This window comes from Ochotona princeps, chromosome 23 (assembly GCF_030435755.1).
Source record: "Ochotona princeps isolate mOchPri1 chromosome 23, mOchPri1.hap1, whole genome shotgun sequence".
In the NCBI taxonomy this organism is placed as follows: domain Eukaryota; kingdom Metazoa; phylum Chordata; class Mammalia; order Lagomorpha; family Ochotonidae; genus Ochotona; species Ochotona princeps.
This window is the reverse complement of record NC_080854.1, coordinates 24,031,277-24,055,864: the sequence shown is the minus strand read 5'-3', so window position 1 is coordinate 24,055,864 and position 24,588 is coordinate 24,031,277. Positions and strand designations below refer to the sequence as shown.

Genomic DNA, 24,588 nt, shown 5'->3' with positions numbered 1-24,588 from the left:
TTAAAAAAAATTTTAGTTTTTTCTATATAATTGAGAGGGATGTGTGACCATGTGGGACTTTGATTAGGGTTGGAAAGGTCAGATATGGAGGAAGATGGGTGGGACAAATGTTTTAATTTTCTCCTCCTGTGTCCACAGAGGAGGAGGGGCAGGAGGCTGCTCCTTGCTGTCATGCTACATTAGCACCCCAGGATGGGGGACAGTCATTTTGTAATCCCCGATGTGTGGAAGAGTGTTCTGAGGGTGTTATTTGAATGATTTTGATAGTTCTGAGAAGTTGTTGATTTCATTGCTCGCTGGTAGAGAAAATCTTTCCAAGATCTGTTGGTTAACCAAGTTTATCCTAGTGCATCCACAGACCCAGGAACATGCTGCTAGCTTGGCCAGGAAAATTGTCCAACCTGTTCTGCTTTTCCTCCTCTGATGAGGCAGTTGATGTCCCCTACTGACCTAGATGAGCTGGTCATCATGCCCCTGTGTGCATCTGGGCATGGCGATCACTGCACAGGCATGAGCAGTGGAGAAGGCCCAGTCACGATACACACACTCCAAGCAGTGAGCCTAAATTTTATCACTGTATGCGTAAGGTTTTGGTGCTATTCATGGTTTTTTCCAGGCATTCGTTGGGGGTCCTGGGACGCATCACTTAAGAGGCTGTAGCCCGTGTCCTGGGCGAGCTGTGTCGTGCAGTGTCTCATGAGTGTCCTCTGTTCCTCCTCCAGTGGTAATCATGTGTGCGAGTGGCGACACGATCCGGAGCATCATGCTGGCAGCTCACAGGCATGGCATGACGGGTGGAGACTACGCCTTCTTCAACATCGAGCTCTTCAACAGCTCTTCCTACGGTAACTCTGCTAAGGGCTTACCTGTCTGCTGCAGGGATTCAGAGAGGGGCTCCGAGGAAGGTGCAGAAACTGCAGCTTTTCTCCTTCTGTGAATGTGATTGTGGAAATTTGGGAATCTGCACATTGGCACAGCTTCAGATAATTTCTCAGGTTTTTCTTTCAGAGACTTCAGTGAGAGAGAGGAAAAAAAAAGCACACGAATGCCTGTGATGTTAAGGAATGCAGCTGGGGGTGGGCATGGACCCATGTGGCCAGAAATCCAGGCCTCCAAGATCCCAGCCCTGTACTTTCCGGATTGCAAGTGGCTACCATCATCATGGACTACTGAGATAATTTTAGTGTGATGTGGGTCACATTCTTATTGGAACAGAGTATAACACAAAACAACAGAACATGTCCATATATGTTGTAGTTAGCACATAGGGGTCTTCTAAAAGTTAATGGAAAATGTGTATCATGAAAAAATTATGCTTGGATTTTGAGTTTTGAAGTACTCATTATGTGTTGTTTCATGGAATGTTGATTTTAGACACAATTGGCCCTTAAATTTGTTTTTACTAATTATATTGCATTATGTGACACAGTTACATAGGCTCTGGGATTCCCCCAACCCCTTCCCATACCCTCCCCCCATGGTGGATTCCTCCACCTTGTTGCAGTATTACAGTTCAAATCCAGTCATGCTTCTTTCATTGCAAGCATGTACCATGCATAGAGTCCAGCATCTTATTGGCCAGATAAAATCATCAGTTTCTTGGGGAGACCATCTCTGGTCTAAAAGCAGAACTGGCAGAATATCATCCAGACGAATTAAAAGCCGTAACATAACGTTGGTAACAGTTTACAACGTTATGGAATTAACTGACATGGTGTTGAGTGACCGATATGTTAAAAAATGCAAGTTTTTAACCACATCCTGTGACTACTTCATTGACATTTCAATTTTAATTTATACACAGAACCGGCTGCTATCCACCTTAAAATGGGTATAGGGTACTATTCAACTGTCTCGTGTCTTTTTTCATTTTAGTATTTAGCGGTTTATAGTGTTGAAGCATAATTTTGCTGAACTTGGCAGATTTTAGAATAGTCTAAACTGGCTTATAGCTCTAACAAGGCATATGAATTGACCCTTCATTTACTCTAGGGTTAGGTCCCAATGAAACTATTGGAAAGTGGAAAAATCATAAATCAAAACTACAGTACATCAGAACTGTGCGTATAAATGCATTTATGTGTGTTGCACATGCAATGGCCCTGGATAGCAATGTGAAATAAAATACTATTAATGTGAATTGAGGTGAAAATCTTTGACCTTCCAGCCCCCTTCTTTTCTGCATTATTGTGCCGTAAACCTTTCCTCTAGAAAATCAGGAACAGCAAGATTCAGAGAGGGAACCATTTAACCCCTGCTGTTGTGTCTGGGGAAGTTTGCAGGGTTCACATGATGGAGAGGGTTTAAGGAGGCTAGAACGTGTGAGTGTGGCCAGGGCTTTCCCTGCAGCGGGCAGAGTGGAGCTACCAAATGTCACGTCAAGTTCTGCACGCAGCTGCTGCAAGCTGAGAAGCTACAGGGCAGGGTCAGTGTGCCTATCGCAAGGGGCATATTTATCCTGAACTCCACTTCCCAGTCTTTTCTGCTTAGACCCGCTTTGACCGGATCTGAACCTTAAAACATACACCCCGGTTTCCTGTCCTGATACGCTGGCTTGCTCAAGCAGTAGCTCATTGTGTGTATATAGATAATAAAACACACGTCTTGTGGGGATAAAGAGAAGTTGATGAAACAAAAGTAGCCCCCACTTCCTGTAGTGGATAAAACTGGAGATTTGAGACTTGTAGAATAAACACCCCCTTTTGTTTTCTGGCCTCCCCCCAACTTGCCTCCTCGTTGCTCTTTCCTTCCTGTAAACACAGTGATGGTTTCATTTCTTGGCTCAAGATCACGACACCATTATGCACTACTGAATCTATTGAGAGAGTTGCAGTGGTTGGTAAAAATGAATAACATTGGTTCTGAGTTTTTGCATGGTCGCAGTTTCAAATGCAGAATGCAGAGGTGAGTTCAAGTGAGTTCATGCTGCATTAATGCACAAGTGCGTTTATTAGGAGCACTCCCGTGTATTGGGCGCCTAGTACAATACATGTATTAACTGCCAGAAATTCTTTCCTGCACAGTTGAAGGTTGTATTACTTTTCTAACTTACCTCATGCATTCCAAAATGAGAATGCATAGACTTAAAAATTTTTGCACTCAGAACAAACATATCTTTGAATTCCATTGGCCTTGAACTTTTTGACATACCCTTAGAAATGTTACAGAAAATTTGAAAACAGAAAAGCACAGGGAAGAAAATGAGCACTGCAGTTCTGCTCCCCATAAAAATACAGTGTTAATTTTTGGAAGTACAGGCATCCTTATCTATATTAGAGATATATGTATTTCTACAGAATTATTTTCAATTAACTGATCATGGTATTTATAGTACAGCTGTGTAGGATTATGCAATGTTAGCATACCATCTTTAATCCATGTCTTTATGCTCAATATTTATGTTGTTCCCAGCTCTTTGCGATTAAGAGCCTTACTATATTGAGTAGCCTTGTGTGTGTTCATACACACACACACGCACACACACACACACACACACACACATTCACATATTTATCCAGATCTAGTATCTGTCGGAGTCACTTCTAGAAGCAGAATTACTGGTTGAGGATTGTGCATATTTAGGTTTTGATGACTATTGCTAAGTTGCCCTCTGGAGATATTTACCAATTTGCACTTCTGAGATGGTCTGTTTTCCTACATGTTTGCTAATCCTGCATTATCTACAAATAACTTTAAATTTTTCTTTGTTTTGAGTTTCCTTTTATGGTCACATTCGTAAGCAAAGTTTTGCAGTTTTCAAGGCATGAATTTATTAGATAATTTGAAATTTCAGTGACATAAAGCAAACTATTTTAAAGTGAATAATTCTGTAGCCCTTAGTACAATCACAATGTTGTGTAAATACCACCTTGCAATAGATGTGACTTTTAAATAAATAAAAACAAACAAAATTTAAAATAATGTTTCAAAAATAAATTTATACTATCTTTAATTGCTAAATCATAACTGTATTACATTTATAATTTAATACAATGCAATGTTCTGCCACGAAAGTGATAGTTGCACATTGAAGTCAATTTAGAACAAAGAGAAAAGGAAAAAAGTGCTTACACAATCCTTCAACCGTCACAGCTGCTAAACCGCATTTGGGTGTTTCCTTCTGTAATATTGTTTTCCACTGCTACTTTGTTTAATTTTTCTCCTACGTTTTTGTTATCAACTGCACATGCAATCTTATTTTAAGAAGTTTTAAGAAGTTTTTTTTTTTTTTAATTGACACATAACATGGGGTGGGGGCGGGTGTGGAGAGAGAGAGGGAGAGGGGTTTTCTCTCCTGTGGTTCTCTTTCTAAGTGCCTGCAACAGTACGGCAGCGGCAGGATGAAGGCAGGAGCCAGGAACTCAATCCACGTTTCACACCGGGGTGGCAAGGACCCCATGTTTGAGTCACAGTCTTCTGCCTCCCAGGGTGCACGTTAGCACAGAACTAGAGCCAGCAGCAAAGCTGTGACTTGGGGTGTTTCAGGGTGCCCCCCCCCCCCGGATTTAGTGTGACTCTTGGTGTGATCATCAGCTCCATGCCTGCCTGACTCCTCCTCATCTGCCTGGCTTTGCAGTCTCTTCCAGTAATTGTCTCATCTTCCTATCTCCTTGGCATGGTCTGGGCCGGGCCTCTCTCTGCGTTGTTTCTCATTCCCTAATGGCTGCACAGTGTGTTGACATTCCTCCCGCACAGTGCCTGCTTTCATTTTGGACGGCTCCACCTCTTTTTATGATTGTATGAGTTTTTACTATTAAACTTTTACTATATCCAAGAAGATGACAACGAAGAAAAATAAAGAAAACTTGTGCCTAATTTTAACCATGCAGAGAACAATTTATAACATTTTTGATGCATGACTTCCCCCATGTGACCTCTCACAACCTTCTGCCTGGATGACCGTGGCTGTGAATGCTCAGTGTCTCCCCACTCTAATCTGCTGCTATTTCCCAAGGCATAATTCTCTTCATGTCACTCTTCTGTTCCGCCTATAAATCTCCAGAGGCACCCAGTTGTCTATGGAATTAAATTTGTCCACACTGATGGGACGTCATGACAACTTGACTTAGTACGCAGCAGCCCTGATCGGGGAGATGTTACCAAAGACAGCACAGTCAGAAACGCCCACAATAGCTGGAAGTCTCACTACCACTATTTAGCTTGACTTACATTTATCAAGCTACTGTTTACTACCTTTTAAAAAAAAACTCAAAAACAAAACTCTGATCCTATCACCTTTCAGACTGTGGTCGATGGATTTCTTGAACTGGATTTTACGTCTTTTGGTAGCAGAGATGAGTGGTCTTGCAAGTCTCTGTGTTTTCTAGCTGTACTGGTAAAGCCATAGGGAGTTAACCATTGCCCTGCCATGACCCAGGGGAGAAGGCTTCCCCAGGGTTGAAACTCTGACTCTTTGCCTGAGAAACATCACCTCTGCAGATTCTGATGGCTTGAGTCAGTGAAAAGTGAGCCAGTGACTGTTGACTGCGTGTCTCCAGCAACCGGGCTCCCGCACATCATGAAAATGTTCTTAGAATTTGGCGTCTTTCAGGCCAATGGATTCAGCCCTTGGACAAATACATCACTGTGTGTGTCTTGGGATGCAGTACCTCCCGCACCCAACGACAGTGGAGCCTCACACACAGGCTTCCTCACACAGGTCTGGTTCTGCTCACGCTCCCATCTCTGTAGGACTAGGAGGCATCACAGGAGAGGAGCAGGACTTGGTTTGGTGATTGAGCCAGGGTGTAGTCCTTATGAATTCTGTCCTTAGCTCAGTCTTATTTTTCTTTTAGCAGCTCCCTAGCATATATTATAAGCCGTTAATAAAGGCTTGCTATAACTGGTGTTATGAGGATACAGATGCTGTCACAAACACATTCTTTGTGTTTTCTTGCACTCCAGCTGTGAGCTGGGTGTCACAGCATTTGCAGCTCTGCTTGTGTTCTTGGCTCTGTCTCCTTGGCCTTTGTTAGAATTTCGTTATATTCAGGATGGGGCTAAGGTCTCCTGGTCATGTGAAGCGCACCCCTTGGCTGTAGCTCCTCGCCTCTTCTTCGCTACTCCTTATAGCTGCCTTGTAACCTAGATGCTCCCTGCAGCTGGCTGTTGGGATGCCCCTTCATGGTTACAGGCGGTGGAGACTGCGACACTGAGGACGCTTACCTTTGCCATCTCACAATCCTGCCTGTAGTTGGTACTTCACACCTGGCAAATTCCAAGGCCACCTGGTCTTCACTAAAGTTCTAGAAGCAATGAGTGAGCTCTCCACATCTGGCTGCATGCTTCAGAGATGTTCGCTGCTTAGCTGCTGGGCTTGGGTCATCTGCCGTGGGCTGGGAGTTTCAGGTAAACAGAAAGACTTTAGTAACTGGGCTCTAGCAGGTTGAATTTTTGAGACTTCCAGGAATAATAATCATAATTCCCAGAAAAAAAAACACAGCTTATTGTTAGCAGTTAGAGAGCTGCTTCATTTTGGGGGGCTCTTGCAGGCCACTGTATTCCCCCAAAATAAAATAAAGAGAACATTGATTGTTGTCCATGTAACTCATCTTTGGTTTTGTGAAGGGAGTGGTCGGTCCCCTACCTTCTAAATAGCTCAGTTTCATCATCTGTGAAAAAGGAAGGACCACAGTCATAGGGTTTTGTGAGAACTAACTGTCCTATGTATGTAAAACATCCCATAAAACACTGTTATAATTACATATATGCAATTATTATTTTATTATCATAGATCCACTGTAGTCCTCAAGTTTACCTAAGCTACTTTTCACCTAGTAGAGGTGCAAAAAACAAAACACAACACAGCAAAACAAAACTGGAGCAATTTCAAGCTTTGTTCTTTTCATGGTGCCATCCACAGGATGCTTGTGCATGTCCATTGATCTGCCTAGCTGTTATCTGACAAGGTACACCAAGCGGAACATGAAATTGATAATATTTCATATATTTCATTAATAGTTTGATTAACTTTTCAGCTGCTTGCAGGTATTCAAAAATAGTGAGAAGGAAAAGGAAGAAAAACTTTATTTCCTAAAATCCTCTTGTAGTGCTGCCGCTCTGGGGGCTGAAGATCGCAGTCCTGTGTTTAGTACAAGGAGATTACAAGGCCAGAACTTTGTTTTCTTGCTCAGATTTCCAAAGGAACATGTGTCCAGAGGTCCTTGTTTTATCACTTTACATATAGGTGCATCACTATGACTACCGCTTAGCCTGACTGCCAGAGGTCACAGGCAGGGGTACATGTCGCAGGTGGAAAAGGAGCATGGCTGCTTTACGGGGACCGGCTTGGAATGAGAAGTGTTTCCGTTTCTCCTGCAGGCGATGGCTCGTGGAGGAGAGGAGACGACTTTGACTTGGATGCGAAGCAGGCATACTCATCCCTCCAGACCATCACTCTCCTGAGGACAGTGAAACCTGAGTTTGAGAAGTTCTCCATGGAGGTGAAAAGTTCTGTTGAGAAGCAAGGACTCCACGAGGAGGATTACGTAAGTGCTTGTTTTGGAGCCCAGCCTTTCAACACCCTGAAAAAACCCATCTCATAATTAAATCAGAGGTGGCAAAATACCCCATGCTGAACCATTCAAAACTCCCCAGGTCTGGGTCTGAATGTCACTGTTGCTTTCTCGGTGTGCTTTTATTTTTTCTGGTCACTTTTCCCCCTACCTCCCTTGCCATTCCTGCCATCATCCCCACAGTTCAGTGATGCTTTTTTAGCAGGAAGCCTTTGGGTAGTGCTGAGTGGAGTGTCTGTAGATTTCCACCACCTTGTCTGCCAGGAGAGCGTTGTGGGGGGACAGAGAGTTGTAGGAGTGCCCAAGTTCTGCATGCCTCATTTTTCCCAAGCTTGGTGGCAGAAGACATTCAGAAAGCCCTTTCTCATGACCGTCCCTTGGTTTGATGACTAGTCTGCTTATGTGTCTTGCGTACTGGGTCTTTGTTCCTTGCCGTGGCAAGCTGCTTCCTGCTCAGGTTTTCCAGGGTTCCCCACTGCATTTGTGTTGTGGCTACTGATTCATTTTTTGAACCTACACTGGAGTCAGAGACCTGGGCTAGGTTTACAACTAAGTAGAGGAGTCATCCAAGACTGGCATAGCAGATGGCTTTCTATGCCATTATTGCCTTTGCTTGGGACATGCTTGTCTATGTGTGCTCCATGTCATTCTTGAAAATGAGATGAGAAGGAGCCCTGGGCCTTTTGGGTCAGCTACGTGGAGGGTTCTGGCTTTCAATACTGTTTCATTTACACTGTCTCTGTCTTTTTTATATTGCATTTCATTTTATGATATCATTTCATATGCTCTGAGGTTCCCCTAACCCCTTCCCATACCCTCACCCCATGGTGGATTCCTCCACCTTGTTGCAGTATTACAGTTCAAATCCAGTCATGCTTCTTTCATTGCAAGCATGTACCATGCATAGAGTCCAGCATCTTATTGGCCAGATAAAATCATCAGTTTCTTGGGGAGACCATCTCTGGTCTAAAAGCAGAACTGGCAGAATATCATCCAGACGAATTAAAAGCCATAACATAACATTGGTAACAGTTTACAACATTATGGAATTAACTGACATGGTGTTGAGTGACTGATAATGTTAGAAAATGTAAGCTCTTAACCACATCCTGTGACTATTTTCATTTTAGTATTTAGTAGTTTGTAGTGTTGAAGCATAATTTTGCTGAACTTGGCAGATTTTGGGATAGTCTAAACTGGCTTATGACTTTAACAAGACATATGTCAACAGTTGAGGCACAGAACAGTTTTAGGAGAGGTGTGCAGAGAAATCTTCAATTCCCCAGTGTGGAGTGGCTTATTTTCGTGTTCTACCTAGTAAGGTATATGTTTACACTGTCTCTTGGAGTCAGACGCACTACCGTTGCGCCACGAGGTCCTAACACTGTCTCTTTAAGGTCAGATATGTGAGTCAGATAGTTCCTTTCCTAGTTGGGTAAAGACCAACTTCACAAGAGACGGTCATTTTAAGTGCTGTGGTGCACTGGCATTGGCCTTGGGCAGACCCATGTTCAGAGCTCTGTAATCTTGGACAAATTACTCAATTGCCTTGATCCAAATTACTTCTCTCTGTTGGCAGGGTAGAAGATCTGAAGCATTAAGTACTACTCCTGTTAAAAAGATGGAACTCACTAAATGGTACCTCTTTTTTTTTTAGTTTTGTTTTAAGATTTATTTATTTTTATTGGAAAGGCAGATCAAATTTTTGGAGTGAAGGAGAAGCAGGAAGATCTTCCATGTGTTGGTTCACTCCCCAAATTACTGTAATGGCCAGAGGTGAACTGATTGAAGTCAGGAGCTTCTTCTAGGTCTCCCATGCGAGTATGGAGTCCTAAGGCTCTGGGCCATCCTTTACTGCCATTTCAAGCCATAAGCAGGGAGCCGGATGGGAAGTGGAGCAGCCTGGACAAGAACAGTGTCCATGTGGAATCCCAGCACTTGGAAAATGAAGACTTAGCTATTGAGCCATCGCTCAGGGCCCCATAAATGGTACCTCTTTTGTGCTCAGTGCAAGGTAATTCCTGTCTTTATAGGAATTTGCTATCAAGTCACGTAAAAAGTATCTTACATATATATTTAATTCATGTTCCCAGCTTTATATGTATGAAGAGGCTTCACAAAGTTTGTGGAAAAATAGAATTATAAGATAAGTATATCTTGGGGTAAAAGAAAATCCATGCACTGTGTTTTCACGGTATGCATTTTCTGTCAACTGATGCTTGGTATAAATTGTAAGAAACACACAGCGAGGGGCATTTGGCATAGTTGTTAAGATGTTACATTTGAAGCCAGAGAGCTGGGTTCAATTCCCAGCTCGCCCTCCTGACTCAGCTTCCTGGCAACACAGGCCTGGGGAGCAGCAGCAGGGGCTCAGTGAACCAGGTTTCTCCTACCTTCATTGAAGACCTGGACTGCATTTCCAGCTCCTGGGTCTGGCCCAAGTCCAGTGCTGGCTGCCATTGAGTATTTAAAGAAGGAACTGAGAGATAGGAACTTTGTCTGTGTCCCTGTGCCTCTCAGACAAATACATAGTATAAAAGAATGTGCACACATCATTCACCTCCTAGGAACTATCTCCCATCTCATTGCTGTGCAGGTGGTATGAAAAAGTGATCCACCAACATGAGTCACACATGCCGTTAAGGGATTTCTAGTAGACACATTTAAAGAAGTGAAAAAGACAAGTAATTTAAGTGTTTTATTTAAAACAAAAATGCATTTTAACAAACAATCGAAGTCAAAATTGTTAACGAGATATGCTAGTCTCTTTTGTGCATGAGGTCTTTGAAATGCGGTGTGCTTTTCACACTTTCGCAGCGTGCTGTGCGCTTGTTCACCTGCTCTGGCCACCTGCAGTGTGACTAGAGATCGGCCTATTGGATGCTGTGTTCCGAGTGATGAAAGGGGAAGGATTTCTGCCTCAGAGTCCAAGTTTAAGGATACCTAGGAGAGCACTGCCACCACCCAAACCCAAATCGTTTGCCTCAGGAGCAGAACACTACAGTCGGGATTCCTGTGGCGGGGCCGCTGGAGGGGCCGGTGCCAAGAGTGCACACGTCAGAAGCTCCTGCCTATGCTGAATGCCACAGTAGGTTAGTTTGCTTTATTGGTCACCTGTTCATTTTATGGCATCAAAACTCAACAATGGTGTCATTTTGTCTGGCTTCCTCCTTGAGGTTGGTCAAGATCAGCGATCACAGTGTAAGTTGTCTAAATAATGATATTCAGAGAGCAAACGTTGGCATCCTCACACACCCCTGGAGAGTCCTTCTTGGTCTTCAGCTATTCTGTGTTTAGAATGTGAAATATTCTATTAATGGCAGTGTCAGCACACTTTCACTGGGATGCCTGTGACAACAACCATTTTACATTCCAGATCGAGTATCAATGCTTTAGCTATTGTTTGCCACCATGGTGACTACTTGTAATATTGTTGCATTCAGATGGTGGCTCTGTTTAAGCTGACTTTATAAATACATAGGAATAAATAAAAAATGTAACTAAGTGGAAATTAGATTATCATAATAACTTGTTCTAGCTTTGAAGATGAGTCCATTTATATATTTATGTATATTTTACTTATTTTAAAATGTTTATTTATTTATTTGTAAGAGACAGGAGAGAAAGAGATTGATAGAGAGAGGGGGGGGAGAATGTTGTTCTTTATTAGTTTGCTCTCCAAGTGCCTGCAACAGCCAGGGTGGGGCTGGGCCGAAGCCAGGGGCTGGGAACACAATTCAGGTATCCCACGTGGGTGGCAGAAACTGAATTACCTGAGCCGTTATTGCTACTTTCCAGAGTTATCAGCAACATACAGCTGGAGCCAGAAGCCAGAGGCGGGGATGAAATTCAGACATTCTAGAGTGAATGTGAGCATCTTAACTGGCATTTTGTAAAACAAAGGTAGATTTATTGGACCTGGTGCGGTAGCCTAGTGGTTGAAGTCCTCACCTTGCACTCCCAGGATCCCACATGGGCGCTGCTTCATATCCCGGCTGCTGTGTTTCCCTTCCAGCTCCCTGCTTGTGGTCTGAGAAAGCAGTCGAGGGCAGAACAAAGCCCTGAGACCCTGCAGCCATGTGAGAGACCAAGAAAAAGCTCCTGGCTCCTGGCTTCAGATTGGCTCAGTTCCAGCCATTGCGGCTACCTGGGGAGTAAACCAGCAGATGGAAGATCTTTTTGTCTCTCCTTTTTCCTATAAATCAGACTTTCCAATAAAAATAAATAAATCTTTAAAAAGAGGTTTATTTATTTTATTTGAAAAAGTTACAGAGAGTAAGAAGGAGAGAAAGAAAGAGAGGTTGAGAGAGAAAGATTTTGTATCCTCTGGTTCACCCTCCAAATAGATGCAACAGACAGATATAGCCTGATTTGAAGCCAGGAGCCAGGAGCTTTTGGGTCTTCCATGTAGTGCAGATGCCCAAAGACTTGAGCCATTCTCCACTGCTTTCACAGGCCTTCAGCAGGGAGCTGAATCAGAAGTGGAGTAGCTGAGACTTGAACTGGAGCACATGTGGAATGTTGGTGCTGCACCATAGAATTAGTGTGCTATGCCACTGTGCCAGCTCTCTTAACTGGAGTCTCAGCCACCTGAGTTTTCTGTGTGCTAGCTGTAGATGTTTAGAATTAGGTTGGACTGGGGTTCATGCTGAGTTCTGTGGGAGGAGAGCAGCAGGAGTCCAAGAGGCAGGAGCGTGGTGTGGCTGGGCTCCAAGGACTCTCGTTCTGACCTGACGCTGTGTGCTTCACTGGCAGCACAGGTTTTTCCGAGGTCCTGACGGCTTCTCTCGCTTGCCTACTTAGAACCTCAGGACAGGATGTCTGCCAGGGGCTGTCCAGCTGCTGACATCTAGCCCCCACCCAGGAGCTTGGGAGAATTCTCAGTCCTAAATTTCCCATACCTTCTCTAAGCGATCACATGACCAATGAACAGTAATATTTCTTTAATCTACTTTAAAATATGCTTAGTTGAAAGTATATTTAACTTGCATGTGATTATTAATCACATATAAATAATCAAGGAAATACAGTTATTTCTAGTATCTGGGAAGGAGTGGATCTAAGACTCCCCAAGGATACTGAGATACAAGGGTGTTCAAGTTCTTTTTAGGTTGCAGGATAGTATTTACAAGTCGTGTACGCACGTTGTTTTACATACTTCAGTTCACCTGTGGATTGCTCACATCCAACACAGTGTAAATGCTCTGTAGTTAGTTGTTATGCTGTATTGTGTAGGGAATAGATTCAGTGTAGACACAGTATTTTTTTGCTGCGTATTTTCTGTTGGAAGCTGGTAGGATCTGTGGATGTGGAGCTCATGGTTAATGCCAGCTGTGTATGAAATACAAATTAACTGTAGTGAGCCAAGAGTGTTACTCGCACTGAGTAGGATTCCAAGTAGAATATAAAAGGAAAGGGACATCTTAACATGTCTGTTCCTATCATCACTTAAACGTAGTGCTTACTGTGGGACTTTGGGAGAGTCTTTATCAGAGTATGGAGATTCCCTTTTATTCTTTGTTGACAAATTTTGTTCTCCTCTTGGGCAAAATAATACCTTTTGCTAAGATAACTGAAAAATAGCACAACAAGGATCAAGGATTACATCAAGTAGGCTAAGGAAAAGCTTCGAACATAGCTTTCTCTTTTAGTCATTATAAATTATGTGACGTTGCTGCTTCTGTTTCATGTATGTTAGTATCACATTCAGCATATTGGCATGCTGTCAGAATCCTTGAAAAGGTTATGACCTCAACATGCAAACATTGACTGTTTAAAAACTTTTCAGGTTCTCCTACAGCGTTGGAAGGATGGAGTGGCAATGAGGTTTCCAGTACAGTTCATATTTTATGTTTTTTAAATTTACATTGATGCATGGTTGCAGTTTGTGTCTATAAAACCTTTCTCTCTGCTAGTCCTTGATCTCTTTTATTACTGACCTTCATATTCAGGTAATGCATATTTGCATGCATTTCTGTTTTTTTAAGCTTTATTTATTTATTTGTTTACTACAAAGTCAGATATACAGAGAGGAAGATCTTCTGTCCGATGGTTCACTCCCCAAGTGAGCACAATGGCTGGTGCTGTGCTGATCTGAAGCCAGGAGCCAGGAATTTCTTCCAGGTCTCCCACACGGGTGCAGGGTCCCATGGCTTTGGGCTGTCCTTCACTGCTTTCCCAGGCCACAAGCAGGGAGGTGGATGGGAAGTGGAGCTGCTGGGATTAGAACCGGCGCCCATATGGGATCCCGGGGCTTTCAATGCGAGGACTTTAGCCACTAGGCCACTCGGCTGGGCCCTGCATGCATTTGTAAAACTGTGTGCCTTACCTTACCGACTACCAAATGTGGATGGGATGCGGTTTTCTTTTTCTTCTTGTTAAGATTTGTTTTTGAGGCAGAGTTACAGCAGAAAGAGAGGTAAGGATAAGAGAGAGGGAGTGAGTGAGTGAGTGAGGAAGACAAAGAGAGAGAAAGAGAGAGAGAGAGAGAGAATCTCCCATCTGTTGGTTTACTGCCTGAATGGACCCACTGGCTAGAGCTGGTTTAAGTTGAAGCCAGGAGCCAGGAGCTGTCTCTGGGTCTCCCACATGTTACAGCGACCTGAGAACATGTGTCATCCTCCACTGCTTTCCTAGGCCTTAAGTAGGGATCTGGATGGGAAGTGGAACAGCCAGGACCCAAACTGGTGGCCATATAGAGTACCAGTGCCACAGGTGGAGGTTTAGCCTGTTACTCCACCACAGTGGCCCCAGAGATGGTGTCTTTTTTTTTTTTTTTTTCAGAGATGGTGTTTTTAAACTGATGAAATTGTTGAAAGAACTCAAGAATTGGGACTGGTGTTGTGTAGAGGGTGTGGCCACTGCCTGTGAGGCCAGCATCCACTATGGTCACTGGTTTATGTCCTGGCAGCTCTGCTTCTGATCCAGTTCCCTGCTCAGGCCTGGGTGGGGCACTGGAGGATGGTTGGCTTGAATGTTTATATCGCTGCTATCCACATGGGAGACTTGGAGAAAGCCCTTGGTTCCTGACTTCAGCCTGGTTCAACTTAGCCATTGCAGCCATCTAGGGAATGAACCAGTGGATGGAATCTCTGTCTCTGTTTTTTTCTCTGTCTCTCTCTATCTCTCTGTGTAATGCTGACTTTCAGAAAACTTAATACACCTTTAGAAAAGGAATTGCATATAAATAGTGTTAGTACCATGCCAAGAACTTAGCACGCATTCAGTGGTAGCTATTATTTCTCTTATTTCCTTTCCTTTATTCCAGTCCAGTGTTTGCATGTCTGCTGCCCACAGTGACCTACTCACTGCTTTCAAGTTCACACACTGCTCTCTCTGGGTGTTCTCTTCTGGCACCTTAGACCATCTCATGGCTCTCTGTCAGGTCAGAGACGTCTCTCAGGTTGCAAAGTCTATACCCACATGTGGGATTTTCTAGTTAACTCTCGTCTTCTTCACCAGACTGTAAGGTCATTGAGAGTAGGATCCACATCTGTTTTTCTTTACTCTTGCATTCCAACCCCAGCTTCTACCTCCAATCATTTTCTTTCTTTTTTAAAGATTTATTTTATTTTTATTGGAAGGGCAAATTTACAGAAAGAAGGAAAGACAGAGAGGAAGATCTTCCATGTGATGGTTAACTCTCCAAGTGGCCGCAATGGCTGGAGCTGAGCCAATCTGAAGCCAGGAGCTTTTTCAGGTCTCCCATGCAGTTGCAGGATCCCAAGGTTTTGTTCCATCCTCCACTGCTTTCCTAGGCCACAATCAGGGAATTGGATGGGAGGTGGAACACCCAAGGCATGAAGAGGTACGCATATGGGGTCCTGATAATTTCAAGACGAGGATTTAGCTACTGAACCATCATGCCAGGCTGACACTCTTGCATCCACTTTACCGTATGCTTGGCATCTGTGATCTCCAGTGGAAGTAACTCTTCTCGCTACTAGAAGGTGAATTTTGAAAATTCAAAATCTGAAGTTTTTGAGCTCTGGAATGACCTTATGCAGTAGATGGTATTAGCACAGAGGTGCACTGAAAATATCTATGATTGACTTCAGAGTGTGTGGACACGAAACATAAATTTGTGTTTAGATGTGGATGCCATCCCCAGGAGATCTCATTATGTACAGGTACATAATGCTAGGATCTGAAAAAAAAAATCTGAAATCCAAAGCAATTCTGGCACCAAGGATTTCAGAGGAGGGAGGGTCAACTTGCACTGGTTTTGATAGTGTTGGATGGGAAGGCGTCAAATCCAACCCCCTGAGTGCAAAGTGTGGCTACGGAGGCCCCTGGAGGGGTGGCCTTCCCAAACACAGTCGGTATAGCAACAATATTGTCTGGCATCGAGCTCTTTTGCTCAAACTTTGTCCATGCATCAAGCCAGGTGGTCAGCTTCACTTGTACTTGGAGATGGTGTTGTGGGGCAGGTAGCAGTGGGACCTCTGAGAACCATGTGGACATGAATAGAAGTCTGAAGGGAGAGGCAGAACTCCACTGGAGGTGCTTGCATATATCAGTGGAGCTCAGATGTGTCTACCAACTGCCTGCCTGGCCTTCTTTGGTGGTTTTCATTGGGTCGTCCACATGTGTGATGGCTCTCACTCAAGGGTGTCTTAATGGAGATGCTTGGCTGCTGCCGCACAGACGAGTTCATGCCAGACACCGGTATTTGGTTTTAGAGTGTGCTGTGTGGTGGCCAAGCCAAGATTAGTTGCATCCCCTGTCTTGGGTCAGTGACTTTAACTTTCCACTACATCAGTCTGATCCCTTCAACAACAAGGTGCCCAATAAGGTGATGAACTCATGACCCGAAGATTAGGTGTCTCAGGCTCTTAGCCCTGGCAAGCAGCTCGGGCTACAGTGTTTCCTTCCCTTCCCTGCACCCCACCTGCCCCCCCCTCCACTTGTAAGATATCAGTTTCTCTTTTCTCTTTCACTCACTTGACAAAGTCTGGCTAGTACTCTGTCTTCTCTTCCCACACTACAATTTGTTTTCCCTATTTTTTTTTCCTGGCGTGTAATCATTTGCTCGGTCATAGCTTCTGTTTGTTGAATGCTTTGGAGGGTATGGTTGGGGCATTGATCCTGAACAATGAATGGTGCTATCTGGGGTAGGATACTCATTTGTAAAATATTCAGGTGGTCACAGTTCATGAGTGTGAACTACAGGGGCCCGCAAGAGCTGCCTTTCTGTGCCAACATGCATACAAAGCATCATGCATGTTAGTGTAAGACACTTTGATGTGCTGATGGCAAGCCTGAAAGTCTGGACAGTGTTAGATGGCAGCACACCAAATGTGGTGCCTGCGTGAAAATATCCATGTTTCTAGGGAAATGAAACCCTTGGGAGTGGGTTCACTTTAGCGGAAAACTCCTTTCAAATTCATCCAAGTTTCCATGAGCTCTTTAAATGGATAAGGATTTCTTGACCTAGGGTGCAATAACTCTTTGGAGTTGTGTACAGAATCTTGTAAGTGTCCACATGTATATTTTTAGAGAATGAGACCAATACTTCTCATTGGATTCTCAATGGGGTCAGTGTAGCAAAAAGCCAAGTATCATTGAATCGGACCATCATTGGCCAGAATGCCACTTTCCCACGTACTGTCCTGAGCCTTGTTTATTAACAAGTTGGAGTCCTCCAACACTGTTTATATGGAGTAGCATGGAAAATCACTTCTTTGGAGGATGGAAAAACACCTAGATGCTCAAATATTCCCTAATCAGATATTCATAAACCATTAGATTTATTTCTGAGATGAAAGGGAATGCAGTCTTCCCATTGTTGTCACATTGTGCCTGAAGAAGGCAGATTTAAATTTGTCCCTGCTACCATTTCTCAGACTAGACTGAGCCAAGATTGGACATACTTTTCTCTCCTGGCAGCCTCTGTGGCTTCTTCACCCTGTAAATCCTACTCCTGGCCTTGACATAGTCTCCCTATTGTGGTTGGCACTTTTGAGACCCATTCACTGGCTGGCCTTTTAACTCCTGGCTCTGCCCATGGGTGAACCTCAGCTTCTTTTTCTGATGTTGTTGTTGAAATCAAAGCAATACTTGACTTTCCAGAATACTTCTTTATTTTACTTGAAAGAATAACTGAGAGAGAGGAAGAAACAGAGAGAGTGTCTTCCATCCCCAAATGCAAGTGGTTCGCTTTCCAAGTGGCTGCTATGGCCGGAGCTGGGATAATCCAAAACTGGGACCCAGGAACTTCTTCTGGGTCTCGCACATGGGTGCAGGGGCCCAAGGATGCGGACCATTCTCTGGTGCTTTCCCAGGCCATTGTCAGGGAACTGGATCAGAGACGGAGCAGCTGGGATGTGAATGGTGTCTATATGAGATACCAGTGCCCTAGGAGAAGGATTAGTTTGCTACACTACCATGGTTGCTACTGATTTTCCAGATTGAAAGATCCAATACAGTTAATAAAAAAGTTTCCTATTGAATCAAAAATAAACTCATGGCACTAAAGAAGATCTAGACAAATGTTAACCACCTGCTTTGCTCTTCTCCTGAGTCCTGTTCCAGAGGAGATAATCATAAATGTTTTAAAATGTTTACTGATATTCTCCTCTCTTCCATATTTCCAAAGTTACTTATAGTTTCATTTTTCATATTTAAAAATTGATATATAGTTCCATTTTTATGTTTTAAAATTATCTCTTGATTTTCAGAAATGGAGAAATAAATGGCTGTTATCACATTCCTTTCCTACCGACTTCCAATATTTTGGTGCATAATTCCTACTAAAAAATATACCCAAAATAATAGTTGAGGAAAAACAAAAAAATCATATTCAGAGATCTCTTTATTGTGACCACATAAATACTTATAGTGGAAGTATGCAGATTCCTGTGGTTACATATTATCTCATTTGTAGCTCTTGTTCTCTCTGATGTTAATAACTGTGATTTTAAAATTGCTTCCATGTAGTTTCCTTTTTTTTTTTTTTAAGATTTATTATTATTGGAAAGCCAGATATACGGAGAGGAGGAGAGACAGAGAGGAAGATCTTCCATCCGATGATTCACTCCCCAAGTGAGCCACAACGGGCCGGTGCATGCCGATCCGATGCCAGGAACCAGGAACCTCTTCCAGGTCTCCCACGCGGGTGCAGGGTCCCAAAGCTTTGGGCCGTCCTCGACTGCTTTCCCAGGCCACAAGCAGGGAGCTGGATGGGAAGTGGAGCTGCCGGGATAAGAACCGGTGCCCATATGGGATCCTGGGGCGTTCAAGGCGAGGACTTTAGCCGCTAGGCCACGCTGCCGGGCCCTCCATGTAGTTTTCATTAGTTTTCTTTCCTTCCCAGAGTCAAACAGTTTGGTTAACATGTTACTTTTGTTGAACTCTTTGTCTTCCTGCCCTAGTTTAGAATAATTGAGTCATTCGGTTCCAGCTGGGAAATGTCTTTTAGTTCTCTCTTGTATTTATGTCCTTTTTCTTGGAAATCAGATCTCCTTCTGTCTTGTATTTCATCTAGGGTTTGAAAGAGAAAAAGGGCATCAGTGAAAAATCTTTTTTGAGACTTTATGCATCAAGAACCCTTTGTTTTATTCTGCCATTTAATAATTTAGCTGGGTATAAAATTTTAGTTTGAAGCTTATTTTTCCTCAAGGTTTGAGGTCAAGAGCGTATTATTTTTGTAGTCTTTAGTGTTACCATTCTGATTTTTTCCTGCTACTTTCTTTTTTTTTTTATAAACTTTTAGTATTTTATTTGAATTGTTAATTATGTCAGTCAGGAAAATATAGCCATTTTTAGATAATTCTGTGGAAGGGAAATAATAGGAAGACCTAATTTTGGGGGTGTAAGGAGGACTGAGATGCCATATGGAAGGAAAGCCAGAGACTTGCAGCAATACAAAGCCAGTTCCACTGCTATGCTGGAAGGATCAGGGAAGAGGCACTCTTATAGAAAACTGAGGGCTGCCCTTACAAACTAGAAGCATTGAGCAAATGCAGCCTTGGCCAAAGGTGTTGCCTGTTTGGTCAGTTTTATATCGCTTAAACAAAAAAACCTTGAGATTGGGAGGCCTACAAGGAATAGGTTATTTTGACTCAAGCTGTGGAGGCAGGGAAGGTGTCAGCATCTGCTTGGCTTCTGGTAATGGTCCCAGTTTCAAGCTCATGGTGGGAAGTGGATACATGTGGAAGAGACAAGATGGGAGTGGTCTCCTTACTGTGTAATATCCCTTTGGGGTAGCCAGTTCTGTGGAATGACAGCCTCTGACGAGCTGGCATTAGTCTACACATGAGGGCTCTACCCAATGATCCAAACACCTACTGGTAGACCCTACCACCCAATACTGCTATAATGAGGAAGTAAGCTTCAATGCAAATTTCTATGGGAACAAACCATATTTCATTACTGCACAATCCTGGGGCAGGGGAAGAAAGGAGAACTAGAGGAACATCCTGACTTTCTCCTTCCATCTGGTTCTAGTCTCCAACCAATGCGTCCCTGTGGCTGGACCAGTCAGAAATCAGCCCAGGGACATAGTATTCTTCCTTTTACTTTCTGAAACGTTGCCTCCAGTTTATCCTCCAATTTGTGTATTGAATTTGTAAGTTTCTGTTAATGGCATTTTTAATTTCCAAGAGTCTCTTGTTCTCTGAATGCCTTCATTTTCCAAAATATCATCTTACTCATCTTCATTTGAAAGGCAGATTTTTATACAGAGAGGAGAGGCAGAAAGAGAGAGAGCTTCCACCTTTTAGTTCACTTCCCAGATCACTGCAATGGCTAGAGTTGAGCCAGTCTGAAGCTAGGAGCCAGGACCTTTCTCTTGGTGTCCCATGTGGGTGTAGGGATACAAGAATGTGGGCCATCCTCTATTACTTTTGTAAGCCATAAGCAGAGAGCTAGATCAGAAATGGAGTAGCAGGAACCAGAACCAGTGCCCATATGTTATGCCAGGATTGCAGGCAGAGGTCTAGCCTGTGGTGCCACCATGCTTACCCCCCAACCCCCAAATATCATCATGAGGTCCGTTGACTTCTCAAAACAACCAGAGACCTGGACAACAGCTTGACAATCCTTCCCATCTTCAGGATTTTTTTTTTTTTTTTTTGTCCAGAGTGTTTTTCTAACATCAGTCACAGTAGAGAAGCTGAGTTTCCTTGTCATTATCTGAGTTACTGAGTTACCCTTTATTGCAAAGTCATCATGTCATAATCCTAAGAACCACTCTCCATCTCCATTTTAAGAAAATTAAGTTAACTAGAGCCATTTACTACTTGTATCCATCCATCAGAAAAATCTCTTGGAAATTTTCATTCCTCCAGCTTTAAAATACAAAGGGCTGGCTTTTCTGTTGCCTGCAACTGGCCCTCATTCTATGGTGTGTAACTGCTTGTACATGCAGAACCCACTGTTGTATACACAAATTAAGTAATTGCAATGTTCTGTGCCCAATTCGCCTTTGCGAAGATCCCACTGCAAATGTGTCATTTTTGCAAACATAAAATTAGAGCCTAGTTTTTAAGAATGGATCAGTATTTCTTCAATTAATTTCAAAGATTTTTTGGGTAGTGTTCAAAAAAACATTTTAGTTATAAAGTGCTCACAGTCTGTTTTTTTAATGAAATAATGCTACATACTTAGCTCTTTAACTTTGAATTCCGTTTCATACTTCTTAATGTGACTTCTGTTCTCAACTTGGAGTAGAATTTGGTAAATGCTGTTTTTATTTCTAACCAGGTATTCTGAGCTGGGGTGATTTTATAACCTTGGATATTTGCTCGTTTGAGGTTAGCAGGCCACCCATAACTTGTTTTTTCTTCTCATTTAAAAGTTGAAAATTTACCTAATTAAACAAACACATAGCAGTGTTCAGTGCACAGAAGTATTGTCAGGGAGGTGAGATGTGACTGTGCATACTCCCTGTCTTCTCAGGTGTCCTGCTGACACTGAAAATGAGGCAGGATCCTAGAGAGCCAGCCAGGGTATTTGAATAAGGACGGGGTTTAAAGAATAATTGCTTCAAGAAGCCAGACATTACAATCTGGAAGGTCCTCAGTGTTGCAAAGCAATGCTCTCATTTCCTCCCGGGAAGGGCAAGGCGCAGCCATGAGCTGTTCACATTAGTTTGTGTTTTGGCCTAGAAGTGGTGTGGAGGAGTGACTGTGGCTGGAAAGTGATCAGGCCCTCAATAAAATCTCGGCTGGACACTTCACACCCTCTTATCTTGCACGATTTGATTGCATTGGAAATGTATACTCTATTTAGTGAAGGAGAAAACAGTAGCTAGGTAGGCCATGTGTGTCCACTCTGGGAAAGTCTTCAGGACATGGAGTTCTGTGAAAACGTAGGCGGGGCCTCAGTCTCAGCCCTCCCCTCCAGCCCCTCCCCTCTTTAAGGCAGTCAGGAAATAATTTGTCCAAATGAAAAGGTCCTTTCAAGGCACTGGAGGACTTGGCTAATTGTATTTGAGAGAATAAAGCAAAACCACAAGCTGGCTTTTAACAACAGAAAAACCAGGAGTTCACATGCTCACATAATAATCGGATTAATTTTGTTGGGAAAATGTAATTGGGCAGGCAAGACATTGCAGGATGGTTGGCTTATGGAAAGTCATTCGTTTTCTCCTGCTAATGAAATTTCAGTGGGATTTCAAAGTACATGCAAATAATGCTATATGGAATTTTTAAAAAAATCACTTTCACTTTCTGAAAATATAGAGGATAATTGCCTTAAACTGTTTATCCCTGAAATAATAGCTAAAATTGTGCAAAATTAGGCTAGTGGTAGGGTTTGGAAATCCCCAGATTAAAGCGTTTTTTGGTGTGTGAATTAAGTATCTGCTTGCTTGTGATTGCCACATATTGAGGAGGGTGATGGATTTATTAATTGTAAAAACCCTGTGGAATTAATGCAACCTGAAAATATTCAAGAAAGGACCCCCAGTACCTATGAAAAAGGACTTTTCCAAGCAATGCACTTTGTTTTGTTCTTTTGAAAGACAGTCACTGTTTTTTTCCTATTATATATGGTGATGCAATTAATTTCAGTTAGAAATTTTGCAACGTTGCTGACAATATACTCAAGTATGCATGACTAAAATAGCAGTGCAGTGTGAAAATCTTGCACAACGCGAAGACTTAGCTTTTTTTCTTTCCTTTCCCCACCCCCGCATTGTTACTGCAAAGAGCAGAAGGCCATGTCATCACATTTAGCCAACAACTTCTTCACCTTTGAAACACACACATTTAAATTGTTTTTTTGCATAGTCATATCTCTTCAAATGTGGAACAGGGACCCGGGAGCTATTCAGCCTGTGGAAAGAACATATACCATCTCCAAGCATTAACTCTCTCAGTGGAAGGGAGGAGGGCCAGGGCCCAGCTCACGCTTATTTCCTCCGCTGCCTTCATTGCGCCTTCCCCAGCCCTGGTACCCCTGGGGTTGCAGTATTCCTCTTTCTTCACTCTTTCTGCACAGACATGTGGGGCTCCAGGGCTCTGCAGACCAGCTTTGCCAGGGGCTAGCTAGTAAATGAAAAGGAGGAGCCTGGAAAAGGAAAGTGTCCGGTGAACAGCCACGAAGGTGGCCTTTGAATGTCCGGGAAAGTGTAGACTGACGATAGCTTAGAGGCAGAAGTCCCTCCTACGGGGGCCTCTCTAGTAGGTCATCAGGGTACCCGACCCTGTCCCTATCCTCCATGAATCTTTGCACTTCACCAACAGAGCAACAGCAAAGCAACTGCATTTCAAGTCACTAGGCAGAAACCAGGAAGGAACGCTCCCAGCACCAGGCTTCCAGCTTGGAGAAAGCCAGGCCTCAGGCCACTGCCGGCTTCCCTCCAGGCCGCTGGGTGAACACAGGCTGCTGCTGTTGGAAGTGGCAGCAGCCAGGGGTCTTTAAAGTCTTAGGGCAGAGAGTTCTAGTTCACGAGGTTGAGTCGTGTGGGTAGATGTGGTACAGGGGCCTAAGGTCGTGGTTCAGTAAATATTAATTGATGGACATGGAAACAATTGATGACCCTAGGGCTTGCCACCTCATGTGCCAAATGGAGAAAACCACCGGGAGTTGCTCTTGGAAGTTATGAAAAATGACCATAAAGGGGTTTTAGAAGCCTGTGTGCCTGGAGCCATACTGTCCAAAGCCAACAGCTGTGCAGCGCGGAGCTGGAGATCCCTGTGGTGCTGTGAGCCGTGGGTGGCATGGAGCTAAATGACATCCTTGCTGGGGTCTAGGCGATTGTAAAAGAGGGGAACTAGAATAATACATTGTTTAGGATTCAACTCTCTTACTGGTTATGAAGTTGGAAATTAGCTCAAGCTGTAGGAAATTATTTTGGGTTATTATTATTATTTGTTTAATCTTTGGAGTTTTCCCCACCCTGCCTAGGGTGAACTTGCCTCATTGGATGAGGCTGTGACCCTCCCCCGCCCCCTGGCAGGTGTGGGAGGTAGGGAGGACAGGGACCAGCAGAGGATTTTTTTTTTTTTTTGGTGGTATAATAAACAATTGGACTGTTAGCCTCCATTTGGGGACGTTAGTTACTTACTTCTTCTATGTAGTTGTCTCTGTGTGGGGTAATTGCTGCCTCAATAGAGCTGGATAGTTGTTTTTTTAGGCTATCCTAAAGATCTTGGAAAGATTTAATTTCTTTATTAGTAAGCAATCCCACGTCGTGTTTGGCGTACTAATTTGCTCGTAGTTGCTGTATGATTCACATTTATCCTACTATTAGGTCATATCCCTTTTCTGTAGTCAGGACTGAGGTGTATTTATGGTAGTCAAATGGCCAAGATTTGCTTAGATTAAACAGATTTCAGACACTTTTTTTCTGAGTGCACCTGTGTGTTTGCTGATTGCTGGATCCATTTCTTACCATGCATGTGCAGGTGGAGTTAAGATCGAAGGAGGGTTGCTGATTGGCTTCTGGTGTACACCATCGGCAGTCACTGAGCTCTTCCCTTGGTAAGAGTGTGTGCCTTTGGCTGCTGAAACATGACCATCTCCAACTTCTCTGACTAGGTTCTGTGTTCTTAGTCTTCTCTGATGATGCTTCGTTTCCACTCGACTTGCAAATATTGGTCTTTCTCAGGATTCTTCTCTTGAAAAG

At 43.3% G+C, this 24,588-nt stretch overlaps 1 protein-coding gene and 1 long non-coding RNA gene across 4 annotated transcripts in view; one reads left to right on the top strand and one right to left on the bottom strand.

Moving 5' to 3' along the window:
• Positions 1 to 24,588, top strand: part of NPR3 (natriuretic peptide receptor 3) — a 60,976-nt gene that overhangs the window by 11,759 nt on the left and 24,629 nt on the right. For all 3 annotated transcript variants that reach the window (XM_058679952.1, XM_058679951.1, XM_058679949.1), the window contains exons 2-3: positions 723 to 845; positions 7,321 to 7,487. In XM_058679952.1, the coding sequence (XP_058535935.1) occupies positions 723 to 845; positions 7,321 to 7,487 (290 nt within the window). The remainder of the gene's footprint in view (positions 1 to 722; positions 846 to 7,320; positions 7,488 to 24,588) is intronic.
• The window catches only part of LOC131483062 (uncharacterized), a 33,546-nt gene continuing 19,546 nt past the window's right edge, over positions 10,589 to 24,588 (bottom strand). The window contains exon 3 of the long non-coding RNA XR_009247493.1: positions 10,589 to 10,966. This is a non-coding gene — a long non-coding RNA (uncharacterized LOC131483062). The remainder of the gene's footprint in view (positions 10,967 to 24,588) is intronic.